Below are 26,517 nucleotides of genomic sequence, written 5' to 3'. Positions count from 1 at the left end.
AAATAATGAAAATTTTCCCTTGTAAAGTCTAAAACTGAAGTTTTTTGTACTGAAGAGGGTCGCAACGTTGCGACCCTACAAATTTGCAGGTCCAACGCTCATTTGTGCAAGCGCGCACACACATTTTTTTTAATTTTTCCGTCATTCTCCAGAGTGTTGCATTGTTGCATAGAGCATCGCGACGCTGCCCTGTTTTTCAGCAAATTATAGCATTTTGTCTTTCAGCGTTGAGTTGTGTTCTGGAGGGAGCGTTGCAATGCTCCGAGATTTTCTGAAGTGTGTAAATTTGATCATTTTAAGGGACAATGTGGTAATTTGCAATTTCTCTTCTTCTTAAGTGATCCTTTTGGTTTATTTTTTCTTGATTTAGCTCCATATTCATTGTGATGACTCCATTATTGTCGGGATCGGATTTTGCCTATAAAATATATATTTTAAGCAAAGAATTGAAGTAAATTTAAGGGAATTAACATAGAAAACATAGTTCTTTTCAAGACCTAACACATGCGGAACATGAGAATCTCACAATGCAACCTAATGGAGGAGACCGCAGGATGTGTTGATACACTTCCTTCTCCCACTTACTATGAACAACTTCCCCTATTCACCTTGCTATTGACCCATGTAAACACTTTTCGAATGGATGTCGTGCCTAGGGCAACACGAAGCTGAGCACGAATCTTACGATGTGAATTTTTAGGGACATGAGTGCTAAATACCAATTTTCTCCCACTGAAGTGTTCTAGACAGTTTGGATATACTTTTACTTAGGTATATTTTAGCTAATTAAATATATCCTAAGTCTAGGTGTTTATCCGAGTATAACTTTTATACTGGATTTAACCTACGATGTCTAAGTGATAAACTCTTTAAAACCTCACAATGCTCACGCATTCTCATAAAACTGGGTTAACCTAACTCAAGTACCGGCTCGATCCCCAGGTAGCAGATGTTCCAAAAATCGTCATTAAGTATCTCCAGCCTTATACAGGATCTTGCCGAGTGAGTTATCTTGTAACTTTAGTTTTACAAGTTACCAACCTATATTCACTATTTAAAAAGGGTTGTGATTGTTGACCCTATGTGAGTAAGCAATTATCTTTGTTATATATTTTAAAAGTCTAATTCATTTTATAACACTTGTAACTTAGACAAAATCCATAACATACATCAAACGTTCCATAAATTAATATAACAACTTATATTAATTCTCATGAAATCCTGTACATGCATACAATATATTATAACACTTATAATATACTTTCAATGCATGAACATGCTTATCCTATGGTAGATTTTTAAATCTATATGACATACTTTATGCACAAACAAATTTAATTTAATTAAAACATACATTCATAGTGCATAATTAATTAAATACACTAAAGTGAACCAGTTTTGGCATCCTAGGCTATCAAACAACTAAATTATTACAACAATAATTGAAAAACTGGCTTGAATCACTATTGAACACTTCGAACCTGCCCGAACCAAGTGAAAATAGTGTGAACCGGACACCAAAGGCTTCAAATAGGGGTTGAATTGGCTGGAAAAGGGGTTAAACCAGAGCGAACTGGTCCTGTTGGACCATTCTTCCTTGTGCGTGCGTTTCTGGAAAAAAAATGTGAACATCATTGCAATGGCGTTGAAGAGTGTTGTGATGCTCCGCCTTAGGTCCCAGTTACCTGTTTCGACTTTGTCCCAAATTTCTGCAAATTACCGCCTAATTTCAACCCTAGTGACTCTAGCAAAATTACAGACTCTTCCCCACACATTAAAGCCCATAAACAAGCGGGCAATTACAATAATCTTAACAACTTGAAGCTTAATTTTAATGCCAAAATCGTAATATATCTAACTTTAGCAACCAACACATTCATCTCATGAAATTTCACCCACCAAGCTTAAATTAATACAAATTGAGCGCTTAAAACATGCTCTGATACCAATTGATGGAGTTAGAAACAAGCAAGCAAAAACAAGTGGATCTAAAGCACTTTAGTTACATTAATTTAAGGATTAAGAATGCTAGTTCAAAACTGAAAAAAATAGAGTTTGCTGAACAAACCTTGATGTAGCTCAAAATTGAAGCAATCGTTTGCTTGTTTTTTACCACGAACACTTTGTAGACCTTTGCTAGAGTATTTCCCAATATTACCCAACTTAGAACGGATTGTGGGATCCAAAATAGTGATGAATTTTGAGGAAAAAATGGACTTGAGAGAGTTTTGGAGCTAAGTAATTTGGTAGAAAATTTCAGCTTCCAAAAGCTAGCTTCTTCGACCCCAATCTCAGCAATAATTTCATCTATTTAAAGAAAAGATCATGAAAATGAGAATCATCTCCAACTAACACCAAATTAAGCACTAATTAAGGTGAGATTTGAGGTGTTTGTAAGAAGAGAAAAGTGGGAAAATCAACTTACTCTTTAAAATTGAATTTCTAAAATTCAATTTAAAATGAATTTTCTTACTAGAATTAATTTTAAATAAAATTAATTTAAAAAATAATTTTAAATAAAATTAATTGTAATAATTAATTTTAAATAATTAACTAAATAATTTAATTAATACTATTAATTTAATATTAATTTTTAACAGCAATCTCGATCATAAATCCATATTCATGTGTACAATATTTAAATCATATTTAAATATTTTCAACTCTTTTCATAATATAGTTTAATTCATAATTAAAAATAAGTCATTAAATACGTTAAATATAATTAACACTTACTCCCTAACTCGAATTTGAACAATTAAAATTCTTTTGAGGAACCTAATGGACCTACAGATCATGAGTTCTAACGATTCGAGATTAACCGTTTAAACTCTTTAACCTAGTTAACTAACACTCGTTAACTACTAGAACATTCCACTATAGCCCAGTAGCTGCACTCTTCTCACTCTAGATATATTTCTATCTATTCGATATAAGCATAATTAGTAAGTCGATTATTCACAGGTTGTTCGTAATTACAGCTGGGTCAAAATTATCATTTTATCCCTTTAATTACATCTTGTTCCTTAAGTTCTACTGATTCTCTAATAAACAATTGGTTTGTAGTCCAACTATCAAACCATATCCTTCTCGGGCCAATGATAGGGAATGGAACCTTGTTCATGACCTGGAGTTAGCACTTAAGAGAACAATCTATCTACTATCCCTAGAACAAGATAGGAGTACATTCCATCTTGCAGAACTGTCCCTAGCTATCTACCTAGTCTTATCCTTAATGGGTGGCTTATTGAGTCGATGAACTCGGATCACTCTCACTGATGCAGATTAAAGGATAAGCCTGAATAAACAGGAGTCCATAGTTAGCTTAGGATTAAGATCAAGCTACCTAGGTCATCATATTGAAATAGTTAGTCTTAACAGTAAATGACGTTATAAAGTAAAAGTTACTATTTCGCAGCCCGATTTTATGCAAACTCATTACATAGTTCACCTCCACTCGTATGTCTTTACATGAATGATTCAATATCACATCGTCTGTATCAAATACAAAGTGAACTACATCCATAGTGTCTCCAAGATAAGGTATATAGCCTTATCCCTATACTATAGACCGTTTTGGCTATTTACTTGAACTTGATCCACTTTTATGTCTCCACCATAATTCAAGTATTCATGCTATAGCCAGGGTTCCTCATTTATTGGATTTAGGGTTCTTAAATGCAATTCACATATTCAATAACATCTTTACTGAATAACCCCAAATAATAACTTTACGGAATAAACCTCAATAACAATTTTATTGTAAAATAGAATCCATTTATTGTTTACAAACCACGAGTTTTAGGACATAAGACCCAACTTAAGGAGACATGATTGTCAAACAGATAGCATCAGAGCACAACATTGTCGATCCGTTTACAAAGGCCCTCACGGCTAAAGTGTTTAATGGTCATCTAGTGAGTCTAGGACTACGAGTTATGTAAATCTAGGGCAAGTGGGAAAAGCCATGGGTATATGATGCCTAGTTTATTGTATTTATGTTTTTTTCTCTCACACTCAACATTATATGTAAATGACCCCACTGGAGTTTTAATCCAAGTGGAAGTTTGTTGGGTTTTATGTCCTAAAACTCGTGCTTTGTAAACAATAAATGGATTCTATTTTACAATAAAGTTGTTATTAAGGTTTATTCAGTAAAGATGTATTGAATATGTGAATTGCACTTAAAAAACCTAAATCCAAGAACCCTTGGCTATATGTAGAGACATAAAAGTGGATCAAATTCGAGTAATAGCCAAAACGATCTATAGTATAGGGATAAGGTTGGGTACCTTATCTTGGAGACACTATGGATGCGACCCACTTTGTATCTGATACAAACGATGTGATTCTAAATCGTTCATGTAAAGATATGCGAGTGGATGCATCCTATGCAATGAGTTTTCATAAGACCGGACCACGAAATAGTCATTTTTACTTTATAACGTCGTTTACTGTTAAAACTGACTATTTCAAAACAGTGACCTAGTTAACTCGATCTTAATTATGAGCTAACTATAAACTCCTATTTATTCAGGATTACCCTTTAATCTGCATGGGTGAGAGTGACCCGATTCAATAAGCCCACCGTTTTATGGATAAGACTTGGTAGATGGTTGGGGACATAGTCCTTCAAGATGGAATTCGCTCCTACCCGATTCTAGGGATAGTAGATAGGTTGTTCTCTTAAATGCTGACTCCAGGTCTTGAACAAGGGGTCTCGCCCTCTCATTGGACCGAGAGGGATTCGAATTGGTGGTTGGACCACAAACCAAATGATCATTAGAGGATCAGTGGAGCAACCTGTGAAATAGTAATTTTGACCCATTTGTAATTATGAGCAACCTGTGAATGATCGACTTACTAATCATGGTTATATCTAGTGGACAAAAAGTGCAGTTATTGAGCTATAGTAGAGTGTCCCGATAGTTAAAGAATGTTGATTAGCTAGGTTAAAGAGTTTAGTCGGTTAATCTCAGATCGTTGAAGCTCATGATTTTTAGGTCCATTAGGTCCTCCTGCTAACTCATATCAGACTAAACCATAGAACAGTGTGATGAGTGAATTTGAATTGTTCAAATTCGGCTTAGGGAATAAGCGTTAATTATATGCGATATAAATGACGTAATTAATATAGTTTAATTGTGAATTAAAATATATTACAAAGAGAGTTGAAAATATTTAAATATGATTTAAATATTGTATACATGAATAGGGATTCATGATCGGGATTGGTATTATTAATTAATTTAATATTTGATATTAAATTATTTTATTAATTAAATTATGTAAAATTAATTTTATAATTTAATATTTGATATTAAATTAATATTAATTAAATTGTTTAATTATTTATTTAAAATTAATTTTATTTAGAATCAATATTATAATTTATTTTAATTAAATATAGTTTCAAAGATGATTTTATTTTAATTATTTGAATTAATTTAAAATTGAAATTTTTGGAAATCCAAAAATTGGAGAAAGTGAATTTTCCCCACATTTGCTTCTCTTTAATACCTTAAATCCCACTCTAATTAGTGCTTAATTTGGTGTTAGTTTGATATGAATTTGTTTTTGCATGTTTTCTTCTTTAAATAGAAGAAAATTTGCTGAGATTAGAGCTTTCTTGGTTGGCTTTTGAGGCTGAATTTATCCTCACAAATTCATAAACTCCAAATCTCTCAAACTCCCTTTTCCCTTCAAAGTCATCACAAATTTGGATCCCACAATCCATTCTAAGGTTGGAGAATAGTGCGGAAGACACTAGCAGTTCACAACAAAGTGTTCGTGATCAAGAACAACCAAAGGATTGCTTCAATTTTGATCTACATCAAGGTTCATTCCACAAACTCTGTTTTTCAGTTTTGAACTAGCATGCTTAATCCTTAAAATTAATGTAATTTGAGTGCTTTAGATCCTAATTGCTTCTGCTAGCATGTTCCTAACTCCTGTTGGGGTTGATGCCCTAAAGTCTCGTGTCCTGTAATTTGTAAACAGTTTGTATGAACGCTTGTGTTGTATAATATATGATATTTACTTCACATCTTGTATTTTGTCTAGTTGCTTGTTTTATTTGCTCTACCACAAACCAATAAACATAAAATCTCTGGTTATCTGTATGTGACTCAAGCATGTATGTGGTGACGTACAAGTGGATCATGTCTTGAGTGATAACCAAAATGGTCTGTAGTATATGGATATAGGAGGGAAACCTTATCCTGGTAACGCTACAGATGCGGCTCGCTTTGTAGAATGGTCACAAGTGTTGTGACTTGTCACAGATGGTCTGATTCTGATCATTCGTGTTGGGGACATGCGAGCGAAGGCGTCCTATACAAAGAGTTTGTATAAAACCTAACTACGAAGTGTTAACGTCTCGTTATATAATACCGTTCATGACAGAGACTTTACTTCACTAGGATGACCATTAGTAACATGACCTCAATCCTGAGTGAGTTGGGAACACCTACCATTGAGGGTGATCCTTTGATTTGTATGGGTGCGAGTGGACAGGTTGCCAACTCAAACCTACCATTTTGAGGATTCATATGATTTGGGAGCTGGGAACTAAGCTACACAAGATGGAATTCGCTCCTTCTCTGAGGCAGGGGTAAGTAGATAGATAGCTCCCTTAAGGGCTGATTTCAGGGCTTGATCGATGTGGCGCCACACACCTTCTCTTGGCCAGAGAGGTGTTCACACATAGTTGGACTATGTTGTATTGTTCATTAGAGGAATCAGTGGTACTTAAGGAGTGAGATGTAACTACAAGGGCAAAACGATAATTTGGTCTAGCTGTACTTACGAGCATCTGTGAAGGGTCATCGTACTCATGATTGGTTATATCCGATGGACACAGAAATATATCTGTGATAAGAAGAGTTCAGCTGTTGGTCTTTAGTGGAATGTCTGACAGTTAGTAGATGGTGGATCTCGTGGCTAAAGAGATTAGTCAGCTATTCACGGACTGTTGAAACTTCAAGCCACGGGTCCATTAGGTCCCATGGGTAACTTGGATAAAGTTGAGAATCAATGTTTCGGTTAATTTTGAAATGTTCAAATTGACAAGAGAAAGTTCGATTATATATGATATAATTGGACTGGTTAATTATATATGATATAATTGGCTAAATGTATGAGTTACATTATTTTGGAGGAAATTAGATATAAATATGATTTATATCAAGTAGGGAGAAAATACTATAGTAGATATGTGATATCAAACTATAGGATAAAAATATAATATGATTATATTTATTATTAATTAATTGTTTAATTATATGATAATTAAGTCAATTTTTCACGTTCGGACGTGGGTTAGTGAGGCAACGTCGGTTATTGTAACCGATGAATTAAAATGAAAATTAGTTTTCATTTTGTATTGCCCGTCCAAAAAAAAAAAAGAGATTGTGCTGGTGAAAAGTAATCGATTGCTTAAGTATTTTGAGAACCTATACGATAGTCACTTTCTGCCTAAACGATCGTGTACCATTTCCTAAACGATCGTTCTGTAAACCTTACACGATCGGGTAGTTTCTCCTGGAACTCTAACACTTATGGACTTATAGATTAAAGCTCCAATATATTTCTGTGTCCATTAGATATTACCAATCAATGATGCATTGACTCCTTCACAAATTGCTCGTCACCTATGGTCTTGAGATTTAGGGCATCAACCCTAACAACCAACACTGCTTTCAGAATGCTTTATCCTCACTCACATGCATCCTAGAAAAATTTCCAAGAGGTCACCCAACATAAGATTACTCTAAGCTAAGGACACTTAACTTTGGAGTTTCTATGATTGAGCCACCGAAAAGAAAGGTGCACATTGTTGGTATAAGTAGTAACTTTCAATTCTTTTAATCCTTTCTCAACCATACTTTCATGTCCTTTGAATCTCTCCTTCTCATTCGGGTGTGATCTCGGTTCATTCATATACCCCTCCTAAACTTGGATCGTTACACATGTAGTCTTAGAAATAAGATATACCAAAACATAAATAAATTGCATGAAATTAATCAAGGTCTAACTAACCATGAAAATATAGGCATTAGTTGCTTAAGGCTTCTAAAGGATCTTGAAAAAAGACCGAATAGGAGAAGTTTTCTGTCCATGTTGAGTCATTATCCAGTTATGGTGTGGCAAATATCTCAAGGTATAATTCATTTTTGATTGAAACTTGCTTGTAAAACACTACTTCCATCTTCTACTTAATTGCATATTTTGCATGTTAGTCAAACTCACTCATTTTATTGGTTCCCATTTGGTTTATATCAAAAAGCTATTTCTTAGAAAAATTGAATTGCATAGATAGTCTTTGATCAGATACGATACTTGGAATACTCCTAAGTTATTACTTATTGACAGTGTATGTTTGCACTAGACCATTCTCATCTATATTTTTTTTTATCTCACCTACACATTTAGTCGATCAATTATTGATATATTATCAATACTAATTATTTCTATAGATTAGTGATACTATTTTCTTGATACTGATATTGATACCAATATCGATATTGATATCGATACTATGATGCCAAATTTACATATACCGATATTGATATTGATACTGATATCGATACAAATATTGATATGGATACTAATATTGATTTCAAACGCCACTAAGATAGTAGTAACGATAATTGATGACGTGTAAGGACAAAATCTAGAAAATCCTCAAAGGTTCACACATATAGAGTGCTTGGTCCCACATAATTTGTAGTGACAATTCAATTGATGATAATCTGCAAGCGCACACATCAAGTAATAATATAGTTAAAACGGCCTTGGTCGAGTATCATCTTCAGTGAATTAGATTGATATTTTTTAGCTACTCAAAGAATACTTCAATTTTATTTAGGGATCGACTCGTGAAGTAAATGAAACTAAGCTATAGGAAAGCAATAAAAGTGATTGAATATGAAGTGTATCAACTAGAGACGTTCTAGAGATTAAAGTTCATCAAAGGCATTATTAATCATAATTGTTTCCACTCTTGAACCAATTAACATAACACCTAGATCTAGATATCTTTTATCCGAATTGTCCTTCTCAAGATCAACTTTTTCTTTTCACCTGATTACTAATTACTGATCTCTAGAAACTAGATAATTAGGCAAAACATTAAGATTCTTAATCAACAACCTCTACTTTATTCGACTACTCTTGTGTTTTCAAAGGTAGTCAAGCATGCATGATCTAATCTAAAGCTTACTCTCTCAAGCAAGATTCAAATCATAAAATTATTCAAACATTAATGAGACATTCAAAAGCATTAAGAAATCATATTAAGATTCAAATCATATAATTATTCATACATTGATAAGACATTCAAAAGCATTAAGAACAATCATATTAGAAAGCGTAAATGCAAATTGATATTCAAGAATCAATATGTTTAATAATGAAGCCAAATAATTTTATCTACCCCTAAAACTATGAAAAATTCAGCCTAATATGGCTTCCATGTATAGAACCATAGCAAGAATACAAAAATACAGAAAAGAATCCAAGATGATGAAGGGAAAGAAAGAATTATCAAGTATTCCGATCTTGTTTCTGTGATGAAATTGACCCTCCTATTCTCTTCCATTGATTTCGATACCAAGCAACCTCTGTATTCTATTTAGAACACCCTCTCTTGGCTTCAAAAGCATCAAAATTCGAGGTTGAGAACTGCTACAAACTCTCCTTTATATAGGCAAATGTTATCTTATAATTGTGTAGAAATTAGATAAATAAAAGATAAAACTCATCACCGTTTGACTTGTTTATCGAAAGTAAATGATAAAAACTCTAAAATTTAATACTGTAGATGGATAGAAGATGAAAAAAAATGAAGAATACGAGTGATCGTTCACCTAAAATGTCCACCTAGATCAAAATTAAAGTTATGATAAATGCATGTTTTAAGCAGCAGGACAGCACCGCTCATGCGGTTTTGACGCCTCTTTTTGTCCTAGTTCGCCACTTTTCATTAACTTTGACCCCTTCTCTTGTCCTTTGTCAAACTTTGACCTATAATAAGGTATTTTCGTCATTTTAATATCAAAATAACTCGTTTCAGTCCAAATTTTAAGCCTTCAAAGATACTTTTTGAGAACATTTCAATTGATCACCCTCGAAAGAAAACATGAAAAAAAGTGTATCCTTATTCGCTTAGATATATTGGTATAATCGTTATTGATAGACATCATCTTATCGATAACGGTATAATCGATATCAAATTTAAATGCAACAAAATTGTATGATTGACAATTGATGTTGTGTGCGGGTAAAATCTGAAAATTCCCAAAAAAAGTTCAAACAAAAGAGCCAACGGATTCCACGTAATAATTAATGATAATAGGATTCCTCCACAATTAGATTGAGAGTAAAAAAACCTAATCAACTGAACATCACTTCTTATACTGTCATTCGTCCTCTACGTGTACATATGAGTGCACCTAATTGAAAATTTTTATTATTTTAAGATAACCCTCCCTATTTTAACATTTTATTTTTCTAATTTTAAGAGTGGAAGAAAATGTGTACATTTAACATAAACAAAATATGAGACACACATTCTTAAAAAGCAACAATAAATAAACAATATCCATTTAATCCTCGCAACAAAAAAGAAATAATAATAATAATAATAAAATAAATAAATAAATAATTCCTATTTACCGCATGATAACCCCTAAAAAACATAAACACCCTGCTGTAAAGTTGACATTTGGTTTTTACCATCCACGTGGCAAAAAGTTAAAAAATAAGACTGCAACGTGTCACCCACGTGTCCTCTCGACCGATTCGTGTAAATTTACAATTAATTGACAAGCATTTAAATTGAAAATCACCCGCCAGTATTGCACCTCAGTTTGGAAACGTTATAATTCTCTGAAACGGGAAGTACTTAAAACGACTTGTCGTCAAATGAAAAAAGCCATGCCGCCGAGACGATCCCGCAGAGTCGTTGGTTCTGTCGTCCGGACGACCACGAGGATGGTGGAAGAAACTGTACAAGTGGCAGTTCTGGAGAAAGAAAGCCAGGATTTGACTCAAGAACCCGAAACGACACAAACGGCTGAGGGCCGCGGCGGTGATGTCTTCCGGAGGACTATCCCGGTGGAAGAGAAGGCTCCACCACGGGAACAGCCGAAAACTTTTCCGGTATCGGAAGATTTTGACACAAGAAAGCCAACGGATTCGACGTCGCAGCTCACGGAGGACACCGCTGCGACTCCGGAGGTGGAACCCGAGGTCCGGAATGGTAAGAGTATCATATGATTTAATATGATATTATAATGATTTTTTTTTTTTAAAAAATATCTTGCGTCTATTATTTCCCTTCTCAATTAATATTAATAGAAAAATAAAATAAAATTTGAGCTTAAATTTGAACTCTTACCCACTAATTTCATAAGTTTTGTATAACTCAACTTAGTTTCAACCTATTAGTTTCAAATTCTTAAATTTTCATTTTTTATTTCAATTTTTACTATTTCACTCACTAATTTCAACAATAAATAAGAAATAAAAAACATAGTAAAAATATTCATTTCACTCATTAATGTAAAGAAATAATAATAATGATAATAATAATAACAATAATAAATAAATCGATAAATAGTCTTAAAATGCATATTCATTGATGGACTTCTTTCCTTTATTTATACAATTTATCATAATTTATTGAGAAGTTCATCACACAACTTTACACCTCAAATTACTAACTGAACATATTAATATCAAATTTTATAATTCAAATTAATGTTCCAAATACTACAAATTTTCGGCAATATATTAATTTCAAATTTTATAACTCAAGTTAATATTCCCAATACCATTCAAATTTTAAGTTTAATGAATTTTTACTTAAATTCTCACTATTTGACCCACTAATTTCAATAAAATTTTCACTCATTACTATAAATAATAAATAAAATTAAGTTGACTAGTATGCACACAAATTAACTCTAGAATAACATTTGCAAAGTCCATAAATTTTTGTTCTTAAAAAGATTTAACCATGAAACTTATTAGAGAGTTAAAATTAGATTTTTGAATGGTAATGATGATTATTTATGAGTAGGAAAAAAGGGAAGGAAAAGGAAGAAGAAAATGGAAAAAGAAGGAAAAAGGAGGAGGAAAAGTAGTGGTGGTGGTGGTGGAAGAGAGGGATACAAGAGGTATGTGTTTAAGGTGCTGAAGCAAGTGCATCCAGAGATAGGGATCTCAGGGAAAGCCATGGTCATTTTGAACAATTTCATGAATGATATGTTTCAGAGACTTGCTGATGAGGCAACTAAACTCTCAAAATACACAGGTAAATTGGGATTACGACCAAGAAGGATCTTCTATTATTTGTTATTGTTGTTATTTTGGAGAGGATAATAATGTTTGAATTTTGGTAATTGGTGGATGACATATAATAGGTGGAATGACGCTGTCGTCAAGGGAAATCCAAGGGGCGGTGAGGTTAGTGTTGCCAGGAGAGCTGGGGAAGCACGCCATTGCTGAGGGAACTAAAGCTGTCTCTGCTTATGTATCTTATGTTCATACGAAAACCTAATTACCTTCCTACTTTATTTAGCTTTTCTCATGTTTCGTCGTTTTGTTTCTTTTTAATCATTTTTTGTATATTGTAGATCCTTACTCTACTGTATTGCGTACTCTTTATTTCGTGCCTACTTATCTTAATCTCCCTCTTTTTAATTATTATAAAAAAAAAAAAAAGAAAAAAAAAGAAAAAAAAAGTCTAAAAAAATAGAGAATTATTTAACGTCAAATCAAGGAAAGAAAGAAATCGTATCTATTAATATACATGTATTTGTTGCATGCAAAGTTTTAACGGATCGTTTGAGTATCGTTCAAAAAGTTTAACGGATCGTTCGAGTATTGTCTTTCGGACTTGTATGTGTTTGTTGCATGCCGTTTGGGTATTGTTGCAGGCAATGTTGATGAATATTTAACCAGAGATTTGAAATGATGATTATCTGTTTATTGAAAATGACTCGATAATTAAATCTATAAATCAGGTGTCAACAGAGTCGGTCAGGAGGAAAGGCAACAGAAGAATAGTTTAGTTACAACTTGTTATTGACTTATTCTTGAAAGCAACAAATATGTGTATTGAATATAATAAGAAAAAATAGAAAAGCCAAGTTGGCCGACCCCCATCGTCTACCGTCTCTTCGTCATCAGCACCAACCGACTGTAAACTCTTCAGCTTCCGGTTTAACTTGTCATCATCGTCAGCCTCGGATCCTAACTTTGGTATCTTCTTTTGATTTCAATCTTTTCTAATATTTCATTATTAATTTATTTTTTTTATCAAATTAATTACTTAATCGTAACATTAAGGTTTTTTATTAATATAATTATTCAAAAGTACTAACATGTGAATTTACAATAATTCATGTATTAATCCAAATTAAGAAACAAACAGAGTTTTCAGTCTGAAAGTTAAATAAAAAATTTAAGAACGCAACTTAGTTATTCGTATTACCACGTGCCCGCCTCACATGTCGTACGTGTAAAATATCATGTTTTTCTATTAAATTAAAAATAATTATACTTCACTTTCTAATAAAATATCAAGCTGTACAATTGCTAGACAGGCGCCCGGGCTTCAAAACGTCGCAGATGAAGTTTTTCTTTGCCTATTTAAATTACCCATTTTTATTACTTTAAATTTCCAATTCATATATATGCACGACTTTAATGGGGTTAGAAAAATGTTATGGAGGTAAACAATGTCAAGTTGGAAAAGTAAGGCGATAAGGAAAATTTCAAAAAAGATGAAATATTCCTTCTCTATTTATATCATTTATTCATTGTTTATTATTTTATCTACAATGGCCCACCCTGTATAAATGAAAGGGTGAGGATATCCGAATCAATCAAGCAATAGTAAGGGAAAATTTTTATTCCAACAAATTTCTGAATATTCGTTTCTCAATTTGGTATCAGAGCACCATGGTTAGTGTGACTTCTGTCAGAAGCTCCTCCTCCATCAGTACACCATCACTAAACCAACTACTGAATTGCTCACCACCACAAAATGGGAGGTAACTTCATGTTATGGAAAATTAGCCTTACCCATTCTACGGAGCTACAAACTCGAAGGAAAATTATACCCATTCTACGGAGCTACAAACTCGAAGGGCGTCTCTTGGGACAAATCCCCTATCCTCATATGTTCATTCAAACCACTCCGGTCAGCAACACCTTTAAAGTCGCCTCTAGCTCCCAGGTGGTCAATGACGATAATGTAAGCCCATCAATTGAGAGATGTCTGAATCCCCAATATGAAGCATGGTTGGTCGTCGACCAACTACTACTAGGATGGTTGTATAATTCAATGGCTCCAGATGTTGCAATTCAACTCATGGGGTACGAGAATGCAAAAGAACTTTGGGAAGCCATCCAAGAGTTATTTGGTGTCCAATCAAGAGCTGAAGAAGACTACTTACGGCAAGTTTTCCAGCAGACACGAAAAAGAAATAAGAAGATGAGTGAGTATTTGAAACTGATAAATCTTCACTCCGAAAACCTTGCACAGACGGGTAGTCCTGTTTCAACCAGAGCACTGATCTCTCAAGTTCTTCTCGGCCTCAATGAAGAATATAACCCGGTAGTTGTGAGGATATAGGGTAAATAAGGTATTTCTTTGTTAGATATGCAATTTGAACTTCTTTCGTATGAAAAACGCTTAGAACATCAAAACTCTATAAAATTACATAACTCCTTTATCCAGAACCCCTCTATCAATGTAGCGTTTAACAGGAACACCAATGGAGGAAAACCACAGTTCAATCCCGCTTACAATACCAGTGGAAATCGGCAACAAGGAAACAACCCAAGAGGTACTAGTCCAAACCACAGCCCGTTCAATGGACAAAATGGAAGTCGAGGATGTGGAAGAGGACAAAACAATAATACTAATTGACCAACTTTTCAAGTTTGTGGGAAATACGGTCACTTTGCTCTGGTTTGCTATCATCGTTTTGACAAGGAATTTTCTTAGAACCCTGGGCAAGGCAGAAGCAACTACGGATCTCTGGTCCCAATACTAACACCACAGTTGTGTTCACGGCCTCACAAGTCTCCAACCCCTTCATGGCCACACCCGAAACAATAGCAGATCCAAGCTGGTATGCCGACAACGGGGCTACCAATCATGTTACACCCGACTACAACAACATCAACAATCCCACTGAGTATGGAGGTAATGAACTGGTTATCGTAGGAAATGATGAAAACTTATATATCTCTCATACTGGTCAGTCTTACTTATCTGATGGACGAAATGAATTTGTATTGAATGATATATTAGTGTGCCTGACATTGCAAAGAACTTGATTAGTATATCCAAGCTAGCTCATGACAATACTGTATTTATTGAATTTCACACTGATTGTTGCCTCATAAAGGACAAGGTTACAGGTAAAACATTGCTGAAAGGGGAGCTTGATAAGGGGTTGTATTGGCTGAAAGGAGTAGAAGTCCTAAAGAGCAATACAAAGAGAGGAAGACCGACTCAGTACAAAAATAACCACCCAACTGCGTTTGTTCTATCAGGAATCAGGATAAATGTAGTTGAGTTGAGAGCTACTTGGCACAAAAGATTAGGTCACCCGTCGTCTAAGACATTAGAATATATGCGTAAGTCCCACGGGCCGAGTCTATACTAGTCTACATGTGAAGTTCAATGAGAGCGATTTCCCATTTGCATCCGAATCGTTTACCAAAATCGTCCAGACGATAGACCCTACGATAGCCAAGACAGTACTCAATAACCTTCCTCACCTAAGCCTGACATCACAACTGAGTACTCCACCTTTACCATTATCCGTCCAAGCTCAAAATCCAACCCAAAATACAACCCATCACCACACCAATTAGTCATTCCCCAGTACTATACCACATTCAATCTCTACACCCTCTCATAGTCCAACCTCAAACTCTTCCCCATCCTCAAGTACTGAACAGGTCTCACCATGTAATCCTACCCTACGAATCAGAACAATCCTGACCAAAGCGACAGTCCTAATATACTAGTTATCTCATACCCTCCGGACAGTTTGTCCTTGGCTACCTCACCACAAACAATAGTCCTCTCCCCCATCCGACCTTCAACTATCCCAACTCACCCCATGATCACCAGAGCAAAGGCTGGTATATTCAAACCCAAAGCCTGGGTGACAAGCAAAGCCACTGACTAGTCTCAAACAGAACCAATACGAGTTCAAGATGCCCTTGCAACCCATCAGTGGAAGAATGATATGGATATGGAATACTCTGCTCTAATGAAGAATCAAACATGGAAGTTGGTTCCGCCTTCTCCATCATATGATATTGTTGGCAATCAATGGATATTTCAATTAAAACGTAATATGGATGGTTCAATACAATGGTACAAAGCACGGTTAGTAGCAAAGGGATTCCATCAGCACCTTGGTGTGGACTTCTTTGAGACATTCAGTCCCGTGGTAAAACCATCAACGATTCAGGTAGTAATAAGTGTCGCTGTCTTACAAGGCTGGTCACTCAGACAACTTGACTTCAACAATGCATTCTTAAATGGCAAGCTAACAGAGGAAGTGTATATGTGCCAGCCTCCTACATATGTTAGCACTCAACATCTGGACTATGTATGCAGACTTGATAAGGCTATCTACGGATTAAAACAAGCTCTACGAGCCTGGAACACCACACTCAGCTCGGTCCTAACACAGTGGGGTTTTTATCAATCTCGCTCGGACACTTCACTATTTATCTATCGATCAATGGAGTCAGTAATCTTTCTACTCGTCTATGTGGATGATATAATCATCAAAAGTAACAATCCAACACTAGTTGAACAACTAATCGAAACTCTTGATATTTAGTTTGCACTAAAGGATCTGGGGAAACTACAGTACTTCCTAGGCATACAAGTTCACTATATTGAGTCTGGTCTACTATTAAATAAGTCTAAATATGTAGTTGACTTGTTGTACAAACTAAAAATGTCCGATGTGAAGCCAATGTCCTCACCTTGTGTCCAAGGCAGAAAACTATCCAAGATAGATGGAGAACCACTTTCAGATCCACTTATCTACCGAAGCACAATAGGAGCTCTCCAATACCTTACACACACACGCCCCGATATCACATATGTTGTCAATCAATTCAACCAATTCCTCCTAAAGCCAACTGAAATACACTTGCAGGCTGCAAAACGAGTGCTTCGATATGTCAGTGGCACCAAACATTTTGGTATTTTCTTCCAACCAAGCCCAGACTTAACCATCTCAGCCTACTCAGATGCTGATTGGGCCTCCAACCTTGATGACAGAAAGTCCATAGCAGTCCATTGCACATTTGTTGGAAACAACATTGTCTCGTGGTCGTCAAAAAAACAGATCGTTGTAGCACGGTCAAGTATAGAGTCCGAATACAGAACACTGGCACATGATACATCCAAAGTTCTATGGCTTTAGAAACTACTTTGTGAGATGGGGTTAAAGACTAACATCTGACCAGTCATATGGTGTGATAACGGAGCCAGAGAATTAGCAGCCAATCCAATCTTTCACTCTCGGACTAAACACATAGAAATAGATGTTCATTTTGTTCGAGACCAAGTTCTAAAAGGAGAAATTGAAGTACATTACGTTCCATCGGGAGATTAGCTTGCAGACTGCCTCACTAAACCACTCAACAACACTCAGTTTTATACTTTATGATCCAAACTGAGAGTCTTTGAAGTACCCTCCAGTTTGAGGGGGGATGTTAGGGAGGTAAACAATGCCAAGGTGGAAAAGCAAGACAATCCACATCACACTAATCCTAGTCAACATGCCACCAAGGAAAAGAAGGAAAATCTCAAAAAGGATGAGTCATGAAAATTCTGTTATAAATTGGTTCAAAAATATTCCATCTCCTCCATAGGAATACCGCCATCTGTATTTACACCATTTATTCATTATTTATTATTTTTCCCACAATAGAGGGCCACTCTGTATAAATGAAAAGGTGAGGTACCCGAATCAATCAAGCAACAGCAAGGGAAAAATTTTATCCCAACAAACCTCTGAATATTAGTTTCTCAACCAAAAACATAATTTCGACTTGTGTATATAATTTTAATGCAGTTGAGGGCTAGAAAAATGTAATTCCGTTTTTTTTTCTCACGTATATACACATTCATATATAAATATTTTTAAAATTTTTAGATTTATTTGGTAACTATTTGGTTAACGGTTTTAGTTTTTGAAAATTAAGACATATAAAAACTATTTTCACATATAAATTATTTGTTATGTATTTTACTATTACTCTAGAATTATATTTAAGTTAGTACAAGTTTAATCCGAGCTTTTAATTTTAATTTAGTATCTATAAATCTCATAAAATATTAAAAACCCTTAAAAGTTAAACATTGTATTAGATAATTTTTTTTTTTTTCTAATTGAACCTCAAATTTTCAATCTTGTAGTCAATAGTTACATTATTTTTTAAAAAAATCTGCTACTATCTATTAGACACACAAATCAAGATGTGAAGGATCTAATATTTTTTTCTTAAGTTCAAGAACTATATATATCACACAAATTTAGAAGTTAATGAACTAAAATTCTGGATCTACTATTATTCGTATGTTAGTTCGCTATGCTTGCTTTGATGATATTATATGATTTAAATATTTTATGGATGCAACTAAAAATATATTTATATGAACTAATGTTCCCCTTACATAAAATTCTAGATCCACCCTTAATACAAAGAAAAATAGAAGTTATATGAAAAAAATCAACTCTTGGTGAAGACTCTAAAAAAATTAAATACAAAGCTTATAACTAATAGTGGATTTGGATAGAGGACGAACAAAGAAAACCAGTGGTCGTTTGTCCAAAACGGCCACCAAAACGTTCGTCCAAAACATCCAAAACAACGTGTGAACACACATGCCATTGTTATTCATTTTAAGAACTCGAAAAGTAGAGAAAACACACCACATGTACAGGATAAAGATCTATACATATAACATGCTTGTAAGGGAAAGAGAAGAATACCTCTTGAAGGCCTTCTTCAACGCAGTCCTCCTCCTTTTCACGAACTCACAAACATCAGAACTTCTTCGTAAACTCACGAATGAACACAACCCAAACTTGTAGCAAGACACCATCACTCGGTTTCCTTACTATTTTCTAAACAAGTATCAAAGATTGTGGGTCCCTTAATTTGGTAGGAAAAGTTCATGCGAGAGAGAGTTTTTATGTGTGGGAGGAGAATAATTTTTTTTAGAGAGAAACTCTCTTTTTATGTGATATATAGCAATGGACCAACTTCACTAAACAAAAATTCTCCTTCCCTTTGTATGAGTGAAGATGGTTGGAGAGGGAGTTATAATTCTCTTTCACACTTCACAAATAACTCCTAAAAGAGTTATTTCCTTAAACTCAAATTTAATTTAATTAATTAGTAAATTAAACATCATATATTTAATTTAATTTTAATCATATTCAAATAACATCTCATATAACCTATAATTTTAATATGAATCTCATTTATATTAATTATAACCTATAGTTTTAATATTAATCTTATTCAAATATTTTTCTCTCACATATTATAAAGTATAATCTTGAATCTAATTCAAAATCAATTTTATATTATAGTATATCTATACACATTATATTAACTATATCTTATAAAATTAATTCCCTTGTTTAACTTGAACAATTAAAATTAATCCAAAACTAATTGATTCTTGTTTACCCTTAGTGAGCTAGGAAGGAGACCTTATGGACCTATGGATTAGAAGCTCCAATGATACGAGATTAACTAATTAAATACTTCGATTAAATTAATCAACATTCATTAACTGCAGATCACTCCACCAAAGACTCACCGATGCACTCTTTACACGGTAGAGTATTCATTGATATAACCAATCAACCCTTCATGAATCGCTCTTAACTACAATTGAGTCAAATTACTGTTTTACCCCTGTAGTTACATCTAACTCCTTAAGTACCACCTCTAATGAACAAATAGTTTATAGTTCAACTATAAACTAATCATTCTTAGGCTAGTGAGATGGTGGGGCCATAATGTCAACCCAAAATCAACCTTTAGGGGAGCAATTCATCTATTTACCCTAAAAATAGGAAGGAGTGCATTCCATCTTGTGTAATTATATTCCCAGCTCCCTACTCGGATAAACCCTTAAAATGGTAAGCTTATTGAGTCAACAAACCTAACCACTCTTACCCGTACATATCAAAAGATTTCCCCCATAGATAGAAATTCTGATGAAACGAACACATGTGCAGCAGGAAAAAAAAATGAATCTAAAGTCTAATTAGGTTAATTACAAAGATAAGCATGCAATATAAACAAAAAAAAAGGGAAAAGATTACAACCTTTGTAGACTTTGAATCTTCACCAAATTAGCTTCAATCTCCTTACAAATGATTCATAAACCACCTCAAGAGTCTTCCTGACTATTCTGAAGCCTTAGAACGGGATGGTGGGATCCGGTGAGTGACTAATTTGGAGAGAAAAAAGCTAAAACTTTCAGAGAAAGAGGGATGAGAATATCACCTAATCTCATCTATTTTAACCAAGGCCAAGAGTTTTAAAAATTATTAAACACTCCCTTTTAAATACCATTACACGCAAACACATGCAACTTTGAGTTTGATGAGAATTTGACAATAAAAAGTTCACTAACTCAAAGTGGGATTTAGTGGGACATGTGTCTTTAATTGAAGATAACACTTAGTCATGCAATAGTTGACATTTTTTACTCACAAATGTTGGATCTTTCCACTAACTTGGTCAAAGTTTGACTTTCAAAGTCCAAAGTCAACAAATTTGACTTTTTGACTTTCAAAAATCAAAACTCAACAATTTGACTTCCATTGAATTTTTACCTAGTCAACAATTTGACTTTTAATGCAATTTTGACCAATTCCATTTAATTTCAAAATTAATTCTAATAATCAATTTTAAAATTAAATTATATTAAATAATTAATTAAATTTAATTTTAAATCCAACACTAATCCCAATTTATATGAATCCCTATTGATAATCTTGATATTTAAATCTTATTTAAATATCTTCTATTTTCTCTCTCTTTATGTTTAATTCACAATTAAACATTAGGTTAAATATATAGTATATATTTAATGCTTTGCTCCAAAATTCGAATTTGAACACTTCAAATTTGTTCGTCACACTGTTCTAAGATTTAGTCCGATATGAACTAGTAGGGGACCTCATGGACCTATAGATCATGGGCTTCAACGATCCGCGATTAGTCGGCTAAACCTAATTAATCATCATTCGTTAACTATCGGGTCACTCTACTAAAGCCCAGTAGTTGCACTCCCCTCACTATAGATATATTATGTCCACTCGATATAACCATGATTTGTAAGTTAACCCTTCACAGGTTATTTGTAATAATGGTTGGGTCAAAAGCTGTTTTACCCCCGAGATTACATTTTGCCCCCAAAGTTCTACTGATCTTTTAGTGTACAATTGGTTTGTGATCTAATAACTAAACCGAGTCCCTCTCAGGCCAATGAGAGGGTGGAGCCTCTTGTTCAAGACCCAGAGTCAACACTTAAGGGAACAACCTCTCTACTATCCCTAAAAGCGGGTTGGAGTGAATCCCTTCTTGTATCCTATGTCCCCAACTATCTACCTGGTCTTACCCCTAAAATAGAAGGCTTATTGAGCCAGCGCTGTTGAGCCAACCTTCACTCATGTAAATCTAAGGATAATCCCGAATAAACAAGAGTTCATAGTTAGCTCAGGATTAAGGTCAAGTTACCTAAATCATCGCTCTGAAGTAGTCAGTCCTAAACAGTAAACAACGTTATAAAGTAAGAGTGACTTAATTCTTGGTCCGATATTATGCAAACTCATTGCATAGGACGCCCCCGCTCCTCATGTCAATACATGAGAATCAGGATCACTTCGTTTGTAGCACTTTACAAAAAATTGTAACAACTATAGAGTGGGCCGCATCCAATAGTATTACCAGAATAAGGCACCCAACCTTATTCTTATACTATAGATCATTTTGACTATTTGCTCGAACCTGGTCCATTCTTATGTCTCTACATAAAGTTCAAGTATTCATGAAATAATCATCGATCTTTTAGTTTATTGGATTTATTTCTAAAACAAAATAAGCAATTCCTATATTCAATAATAACTTTATCGATTTACAGATAAGTTTATTGTTTACAAACCATGAGTTTTAGGACATAAAACCTAACAATCTCCCACTTGGGCTAAAAACCAGTGGATTTTTACATATATATACAAATATATATATATACAATGTTGAGTAATGAGAGAATAAATATAATAAACTAGGGCATCATATACCCAGTACTTCTCTCACTTGCCCTAGTTCTATCTATTTCGCAGTCTTAGTCCCATTAGGTGACCTTTGAACACTTTAGCCGAGAGGGCCTTTATAAATGGATTAGCCAAGTTGTCTTAGAGGCAATCTGCGTGACAATCACGTTTCCTCGATGTAAATACTCAGCTCCTATGGTAGAGTCAGCAATACAACTTTGCTTGATATTTCTCCACACTATAGCTCCTTCATTCAGAGTGAATACTGATCCTGAAGTAGATTTTCTAAAATTTATATTAGTCAAAAGGCCAAAATCAATGTATCTAGTAAGAATTGGATCCTTAGCATCATACACGAGCATATAGTCGCTTGTTCTTCGAAGATACTTAAGGATGTCTTGAACGACAGTCCAATGATCATATCTAGGATTGGATTGATATCTGCTGACAATTCCAACTGCATAGCATATGTTGAGACAAGTACACAACATGGCATACATTAAACTCTCTACTGCTGATGCATATGGAATTTGTTTCATAACCTTAACTTTTTAAGGTTTCATAGGACACTGTTCCTTAGACAGATGAATTTCATGCCTGAAAGAAAACATACCTTTCTTGGAATCTTGAATTTTATATGGAGACAACATCTTGTCTATATAAGATGCCTGAGAAAAGGTTATCGTTCTGTTCTTGCGGTTTTAAAAAAATTGGATCCCAAGAATATACTGTGCTTTTCCCGAATCCTTCATTTGGAATTGCGTGGCTAGCCATGTCTTAATGTCAGCTAGAAATTCTACTTCATTCTCAATGAGTAAAATATCATCAACATATAGAACCAGAAATTCTACTTTATCCACATCACCCAATGCTTGTTTAAAAGTCAATGGATCCTCCAAGCCATCATCAGGTATGACGACCCGAGTTTCAGTTAAACCCATGTACTGGTCAGGCTATTACACAACACTCCCACTACGTCGAGGCATTCTCAACTCTTGAGAAGGATGTGAAGTACCAATTCCATCAACAACTGAGAAGGATGTGAAGTACCAATTCCATCAACAACTCTTGTTGAAGGACTTGTTCGAGCAACAACTCTTGTTGATCTATCTGTAGTTTCTCTGGTTATCTCACTTAATACTAGCTTACTGCTAGGTTGATGATTTTTAATGTGGTCTTCCTCTAGGAATGTTGCATTTGCTGAAAATACTTTATCTTCCTGAGGACCATAAAAGAAACCACCTTTTGTCTCTTTGGGATAGCCTAACAAATAGGCATACCTTTGAACGATGTTCTAGCTTCTTTGGATTTTGCACCAACACATGAGCTGGGCATCCCCAAATCCTGAAGTGACGAAAACTACCTTTACGTCCTCTCCATAACTCGTAAGGTGTTTCTGAAACACTTATCAAGGGAACCTTGTTCAATATATATACACCGCAGTTCTTACTGCGTGACCGCAAAAAGAACTTGGCAACTGAGCATAAGTCATCATAGAATGAAGCATGTCCAACAAGGCTCTTTTTCTCCTTTCTGCTATACCATTTTGTTGAGGTGTGCCAGGTGCTGTGAGTTGTGACTGAATTCCATGTTCTATTAAATAGTCCTGGAATTTTAAGTCTATGTACTCACCACTTCAATCTGATTAAAGTGTTTTAATCTTTTTACCTAATTGATTCTCAACCTCTGCCTTATATTCCTTGAACTTTTCAAGTGTATCGGACTTATGATGTATTAGGTAAATGTAGCAATACCTTGAATAATCATCGATGAAGCTGATGAGATATTCATACCCTCCTCTTGCTTTAACATTCATCGGACTACAAAGGTATGAATGTACTAGCTTTAAGGGTTCTTTGGCTCTAAGACCTTTTCTAGTAAAAGATTTTTTGGTCATCTTACCCTCAAGACAAGATTCACATGGCGGTAAAGAGCTATCTTCTAACTGGTTTAGAAGTCCACTCTTAACCAATCTCCCAATCCTATTGAGATTAATCTGACCTAGTCTTAGGTGCCAAAGATAGGAATTTGGAGAAATTTTCCTTTTCTTATGAAGAGTTTCAATTGTTTTAAACATCTCTATGTTTAAGACGACTTTTACCTCAGTTGATTTTAACACCTATAAGTTATTCTTTAGATTTGCAGAACATACTATATTAGCTTTTGAGATAATGAACATTTCATTATATTCAAAATAAACTTTGTAATTTTGTTCTAGCAAACATGAGATAGAAATTAAATTACTTTTCATAAAAGGAATGTAATAAACATTTTCAAGTAAAATGTGTCTATCTCTAATAAATAACTTTATATCTCCCACTGATTTAGCCGAAACAACCTCTCCGATCCCTACCTTAAAGGTTGCTTCTCCTTCTGTAAGTTGTCTCCAGGAACTCAAAGATTAGCGGCCCCAACGATGCTACCGAGTTAGAGAGTCAAAGTTGGGAAACAACCTAAAAAATCCTATCCATTTCTGGAGTTTGAGTTGTTGGATAATGTTTAGTTGTATATTAATCATATATATTAGTTTACTATATATTAGGTTAAGTTATGAAGTTTTAATAAACATCATTTTTGGTTTTGAGTTTATCCGGGTCATCAAACCTGAGTATAAATATATCGAGACAACAAATAGAACACTTTAGTGGAAGATGAGTAACATATGAGATATGTTGTTCTTAGCTCTCACGACCCTAAAAGTTCACACCATGAGATCCATGCAACACTTCGTGTCACCTTGGAGTGACCTCCATTCGGATAGTGTTTGTATGGGATAATAGCAAGGTGAATAGGGGAAGTAGTTCATAGTAAGTGGGTGAAGGATGTGTGTTAATGTATCCTGCGGTCTCTTCATTAGTTTGGATAGTGAGATCCCTATGTTGTGCCTGCTTGTCGTCTTTAAGGTGGCATTAGCTAGATGCTAACCACGATTATCCCCTCGGAGGGTTGTAACATAGAATTTGGAACAACTCAAACTTCATAAATGGATAGGATTTCTTAGGTTTTTTCCTAACTTTGACTCTCCAATTCGATAGCATCGTTCGGGCCACTAATTTCTGAGATCTGAAAATGGAGGGTTACACCTACAGAATTACTAAGTGTTAGTAAGTTCTTGACCGAAAACGGTAGCTAAATGACTATCAAAATATGAGTTATTTTGGAGATAGTATTTAGTCAAGAATGTCTTGCTTTAGTGAAGGAGTATTTAAATGCCCTTAAGCACTTATTCTGACTCCCTATAGCATCGTTGCAAAAATAATGAAATTTGGATACATTATTACTTTGCTAAAATTTGATTAGGTTTAGAAGTAATTCACTAATTAGAATTTATTTATAATTTCAGTATGTTGAATTCTTTAAATTTACTTGTTTCCAACACTTTTAATGGTAAATCAACATGGAAAGCGAATATACTAGCAGTTGATGATTTAAACTATGTTTTAATAGAGGAACGTCCTCTATCTCCCAATTCTGCTACTTACCAGAAAGCACAACAAAGTAAACATGGTTTACTTGTCATTGAGACGTGTTTGATGGAAAATGATAAGTTAACCTGGATAATGGATTCAAGAGCCGCTAATCATATCTGTAATTTTTCTCAGGAAACTAGTTCTTGGAGACAACTTATAGAAGCCGAAGAAACCTTTAAGGTAGGGAACGGAGAGGTTGTTTCGGCTAAAGCAGGGAGAGATATAAAGTTATTTATTGGAGATAGACACATTCTACTTGAAAATGTTTATCACATTCCCTTTATGAAAAGGAATTTAATTTCTATCTCATGTTTTCTAGAACAAAATTACAAAGGTTGTATTCTTTTCCCCTTTTATTTGTTTCTATTGCATGCTTATCTTTATAATTAACCTAATTAAAGTACTTTAGATCTGTTTTTCTTCCGCTGCGCATGTGTCCATTCCATCAAGTTCATAACTCACTTAGGATTAAGGTTGAGTCACCTATGGTCATCCTATGAAATATTGATCTCTTCAATTAACGACATTATAAAGAGAGACTAATCATTTCGCGGTTCGGATTTATTCAAACTCTTCATATAGGATACTTCCACTCACATGTCTCCAGATGAACGAGTAGAATCAAATTGTTTGTAACATTTTATAACTCTTGTAACAATTACAAATTGGGTCGTATCGTAGTG

General features: G+C 34.4%; 2 protein-coding genes across 2 annotated transcripts; both read left to right on the top strand.

The window, feature by feature from the left end:
* The first annotated feature begins 10,908 nt into the window (after positions 1 to 10,908).
* LOC120083144 (uncharacterized) lies at positions 10,909 to 14,647 on the top strand. Its single transcript, XM_039038731.2, has 5 exons — positions 10,909 to 11,263; positions 12,086 to 12,319; positions 12,429 to 12,547; positions 13,966 to 14,063; positions 14,218 to 14,647. The coding sequence occupies exons 1-5, from the start codon at positions 10,927 to 10,929 to the stop codon at positions 14,645 to 14,647; spliced, it is 1,218 nt and encodes a 405-aa protein (XP_038894659.2). The 5' UTR covers positions 10,909 to 10,926.
* A 1,633-nt stretch (positions 14,648 to 16,280) lies between these two features.
* On the top strand, positions 16,281 to 17,480 carry LOC150034318 (secreted RxLR effector protein 161-like). The gene is made up of 2 exons (XM_090316675.1): positions 16,281 to 16,508; positions 17,211 to 17,480. Exons 1-2 carry the CDS (start codon positions 16,281 to 16,283, stop codon positions 17,478 to 17,480), a joined length of 498 nt encoding a protein of 165 aa, XP_090172801.1.
* Positions 17,481 to 26,517: the final 9,037 nt, after the last annotated feature.

The sequence above is a fragment of the Benincasa hispida genome, chromosome 8, assembly GCF_027475165.1.
Source record: "Benincasa hispida cultivar pf3 chromosome 8, pf3_genome.v1.1, whole genome shotgun sequence".
NCBI lineage: Eukaryota > Viridiplantae > Streptophyta > Magnoliopsida > Cucurbitales > Cucurbitaceae > Benincasa > Benincasa hispida.
The sequence above is the reverse complement of the archived record's forward strand: the minus strand, read 5'-3'. Positions and strand labels throughout refer to the sequence as shown.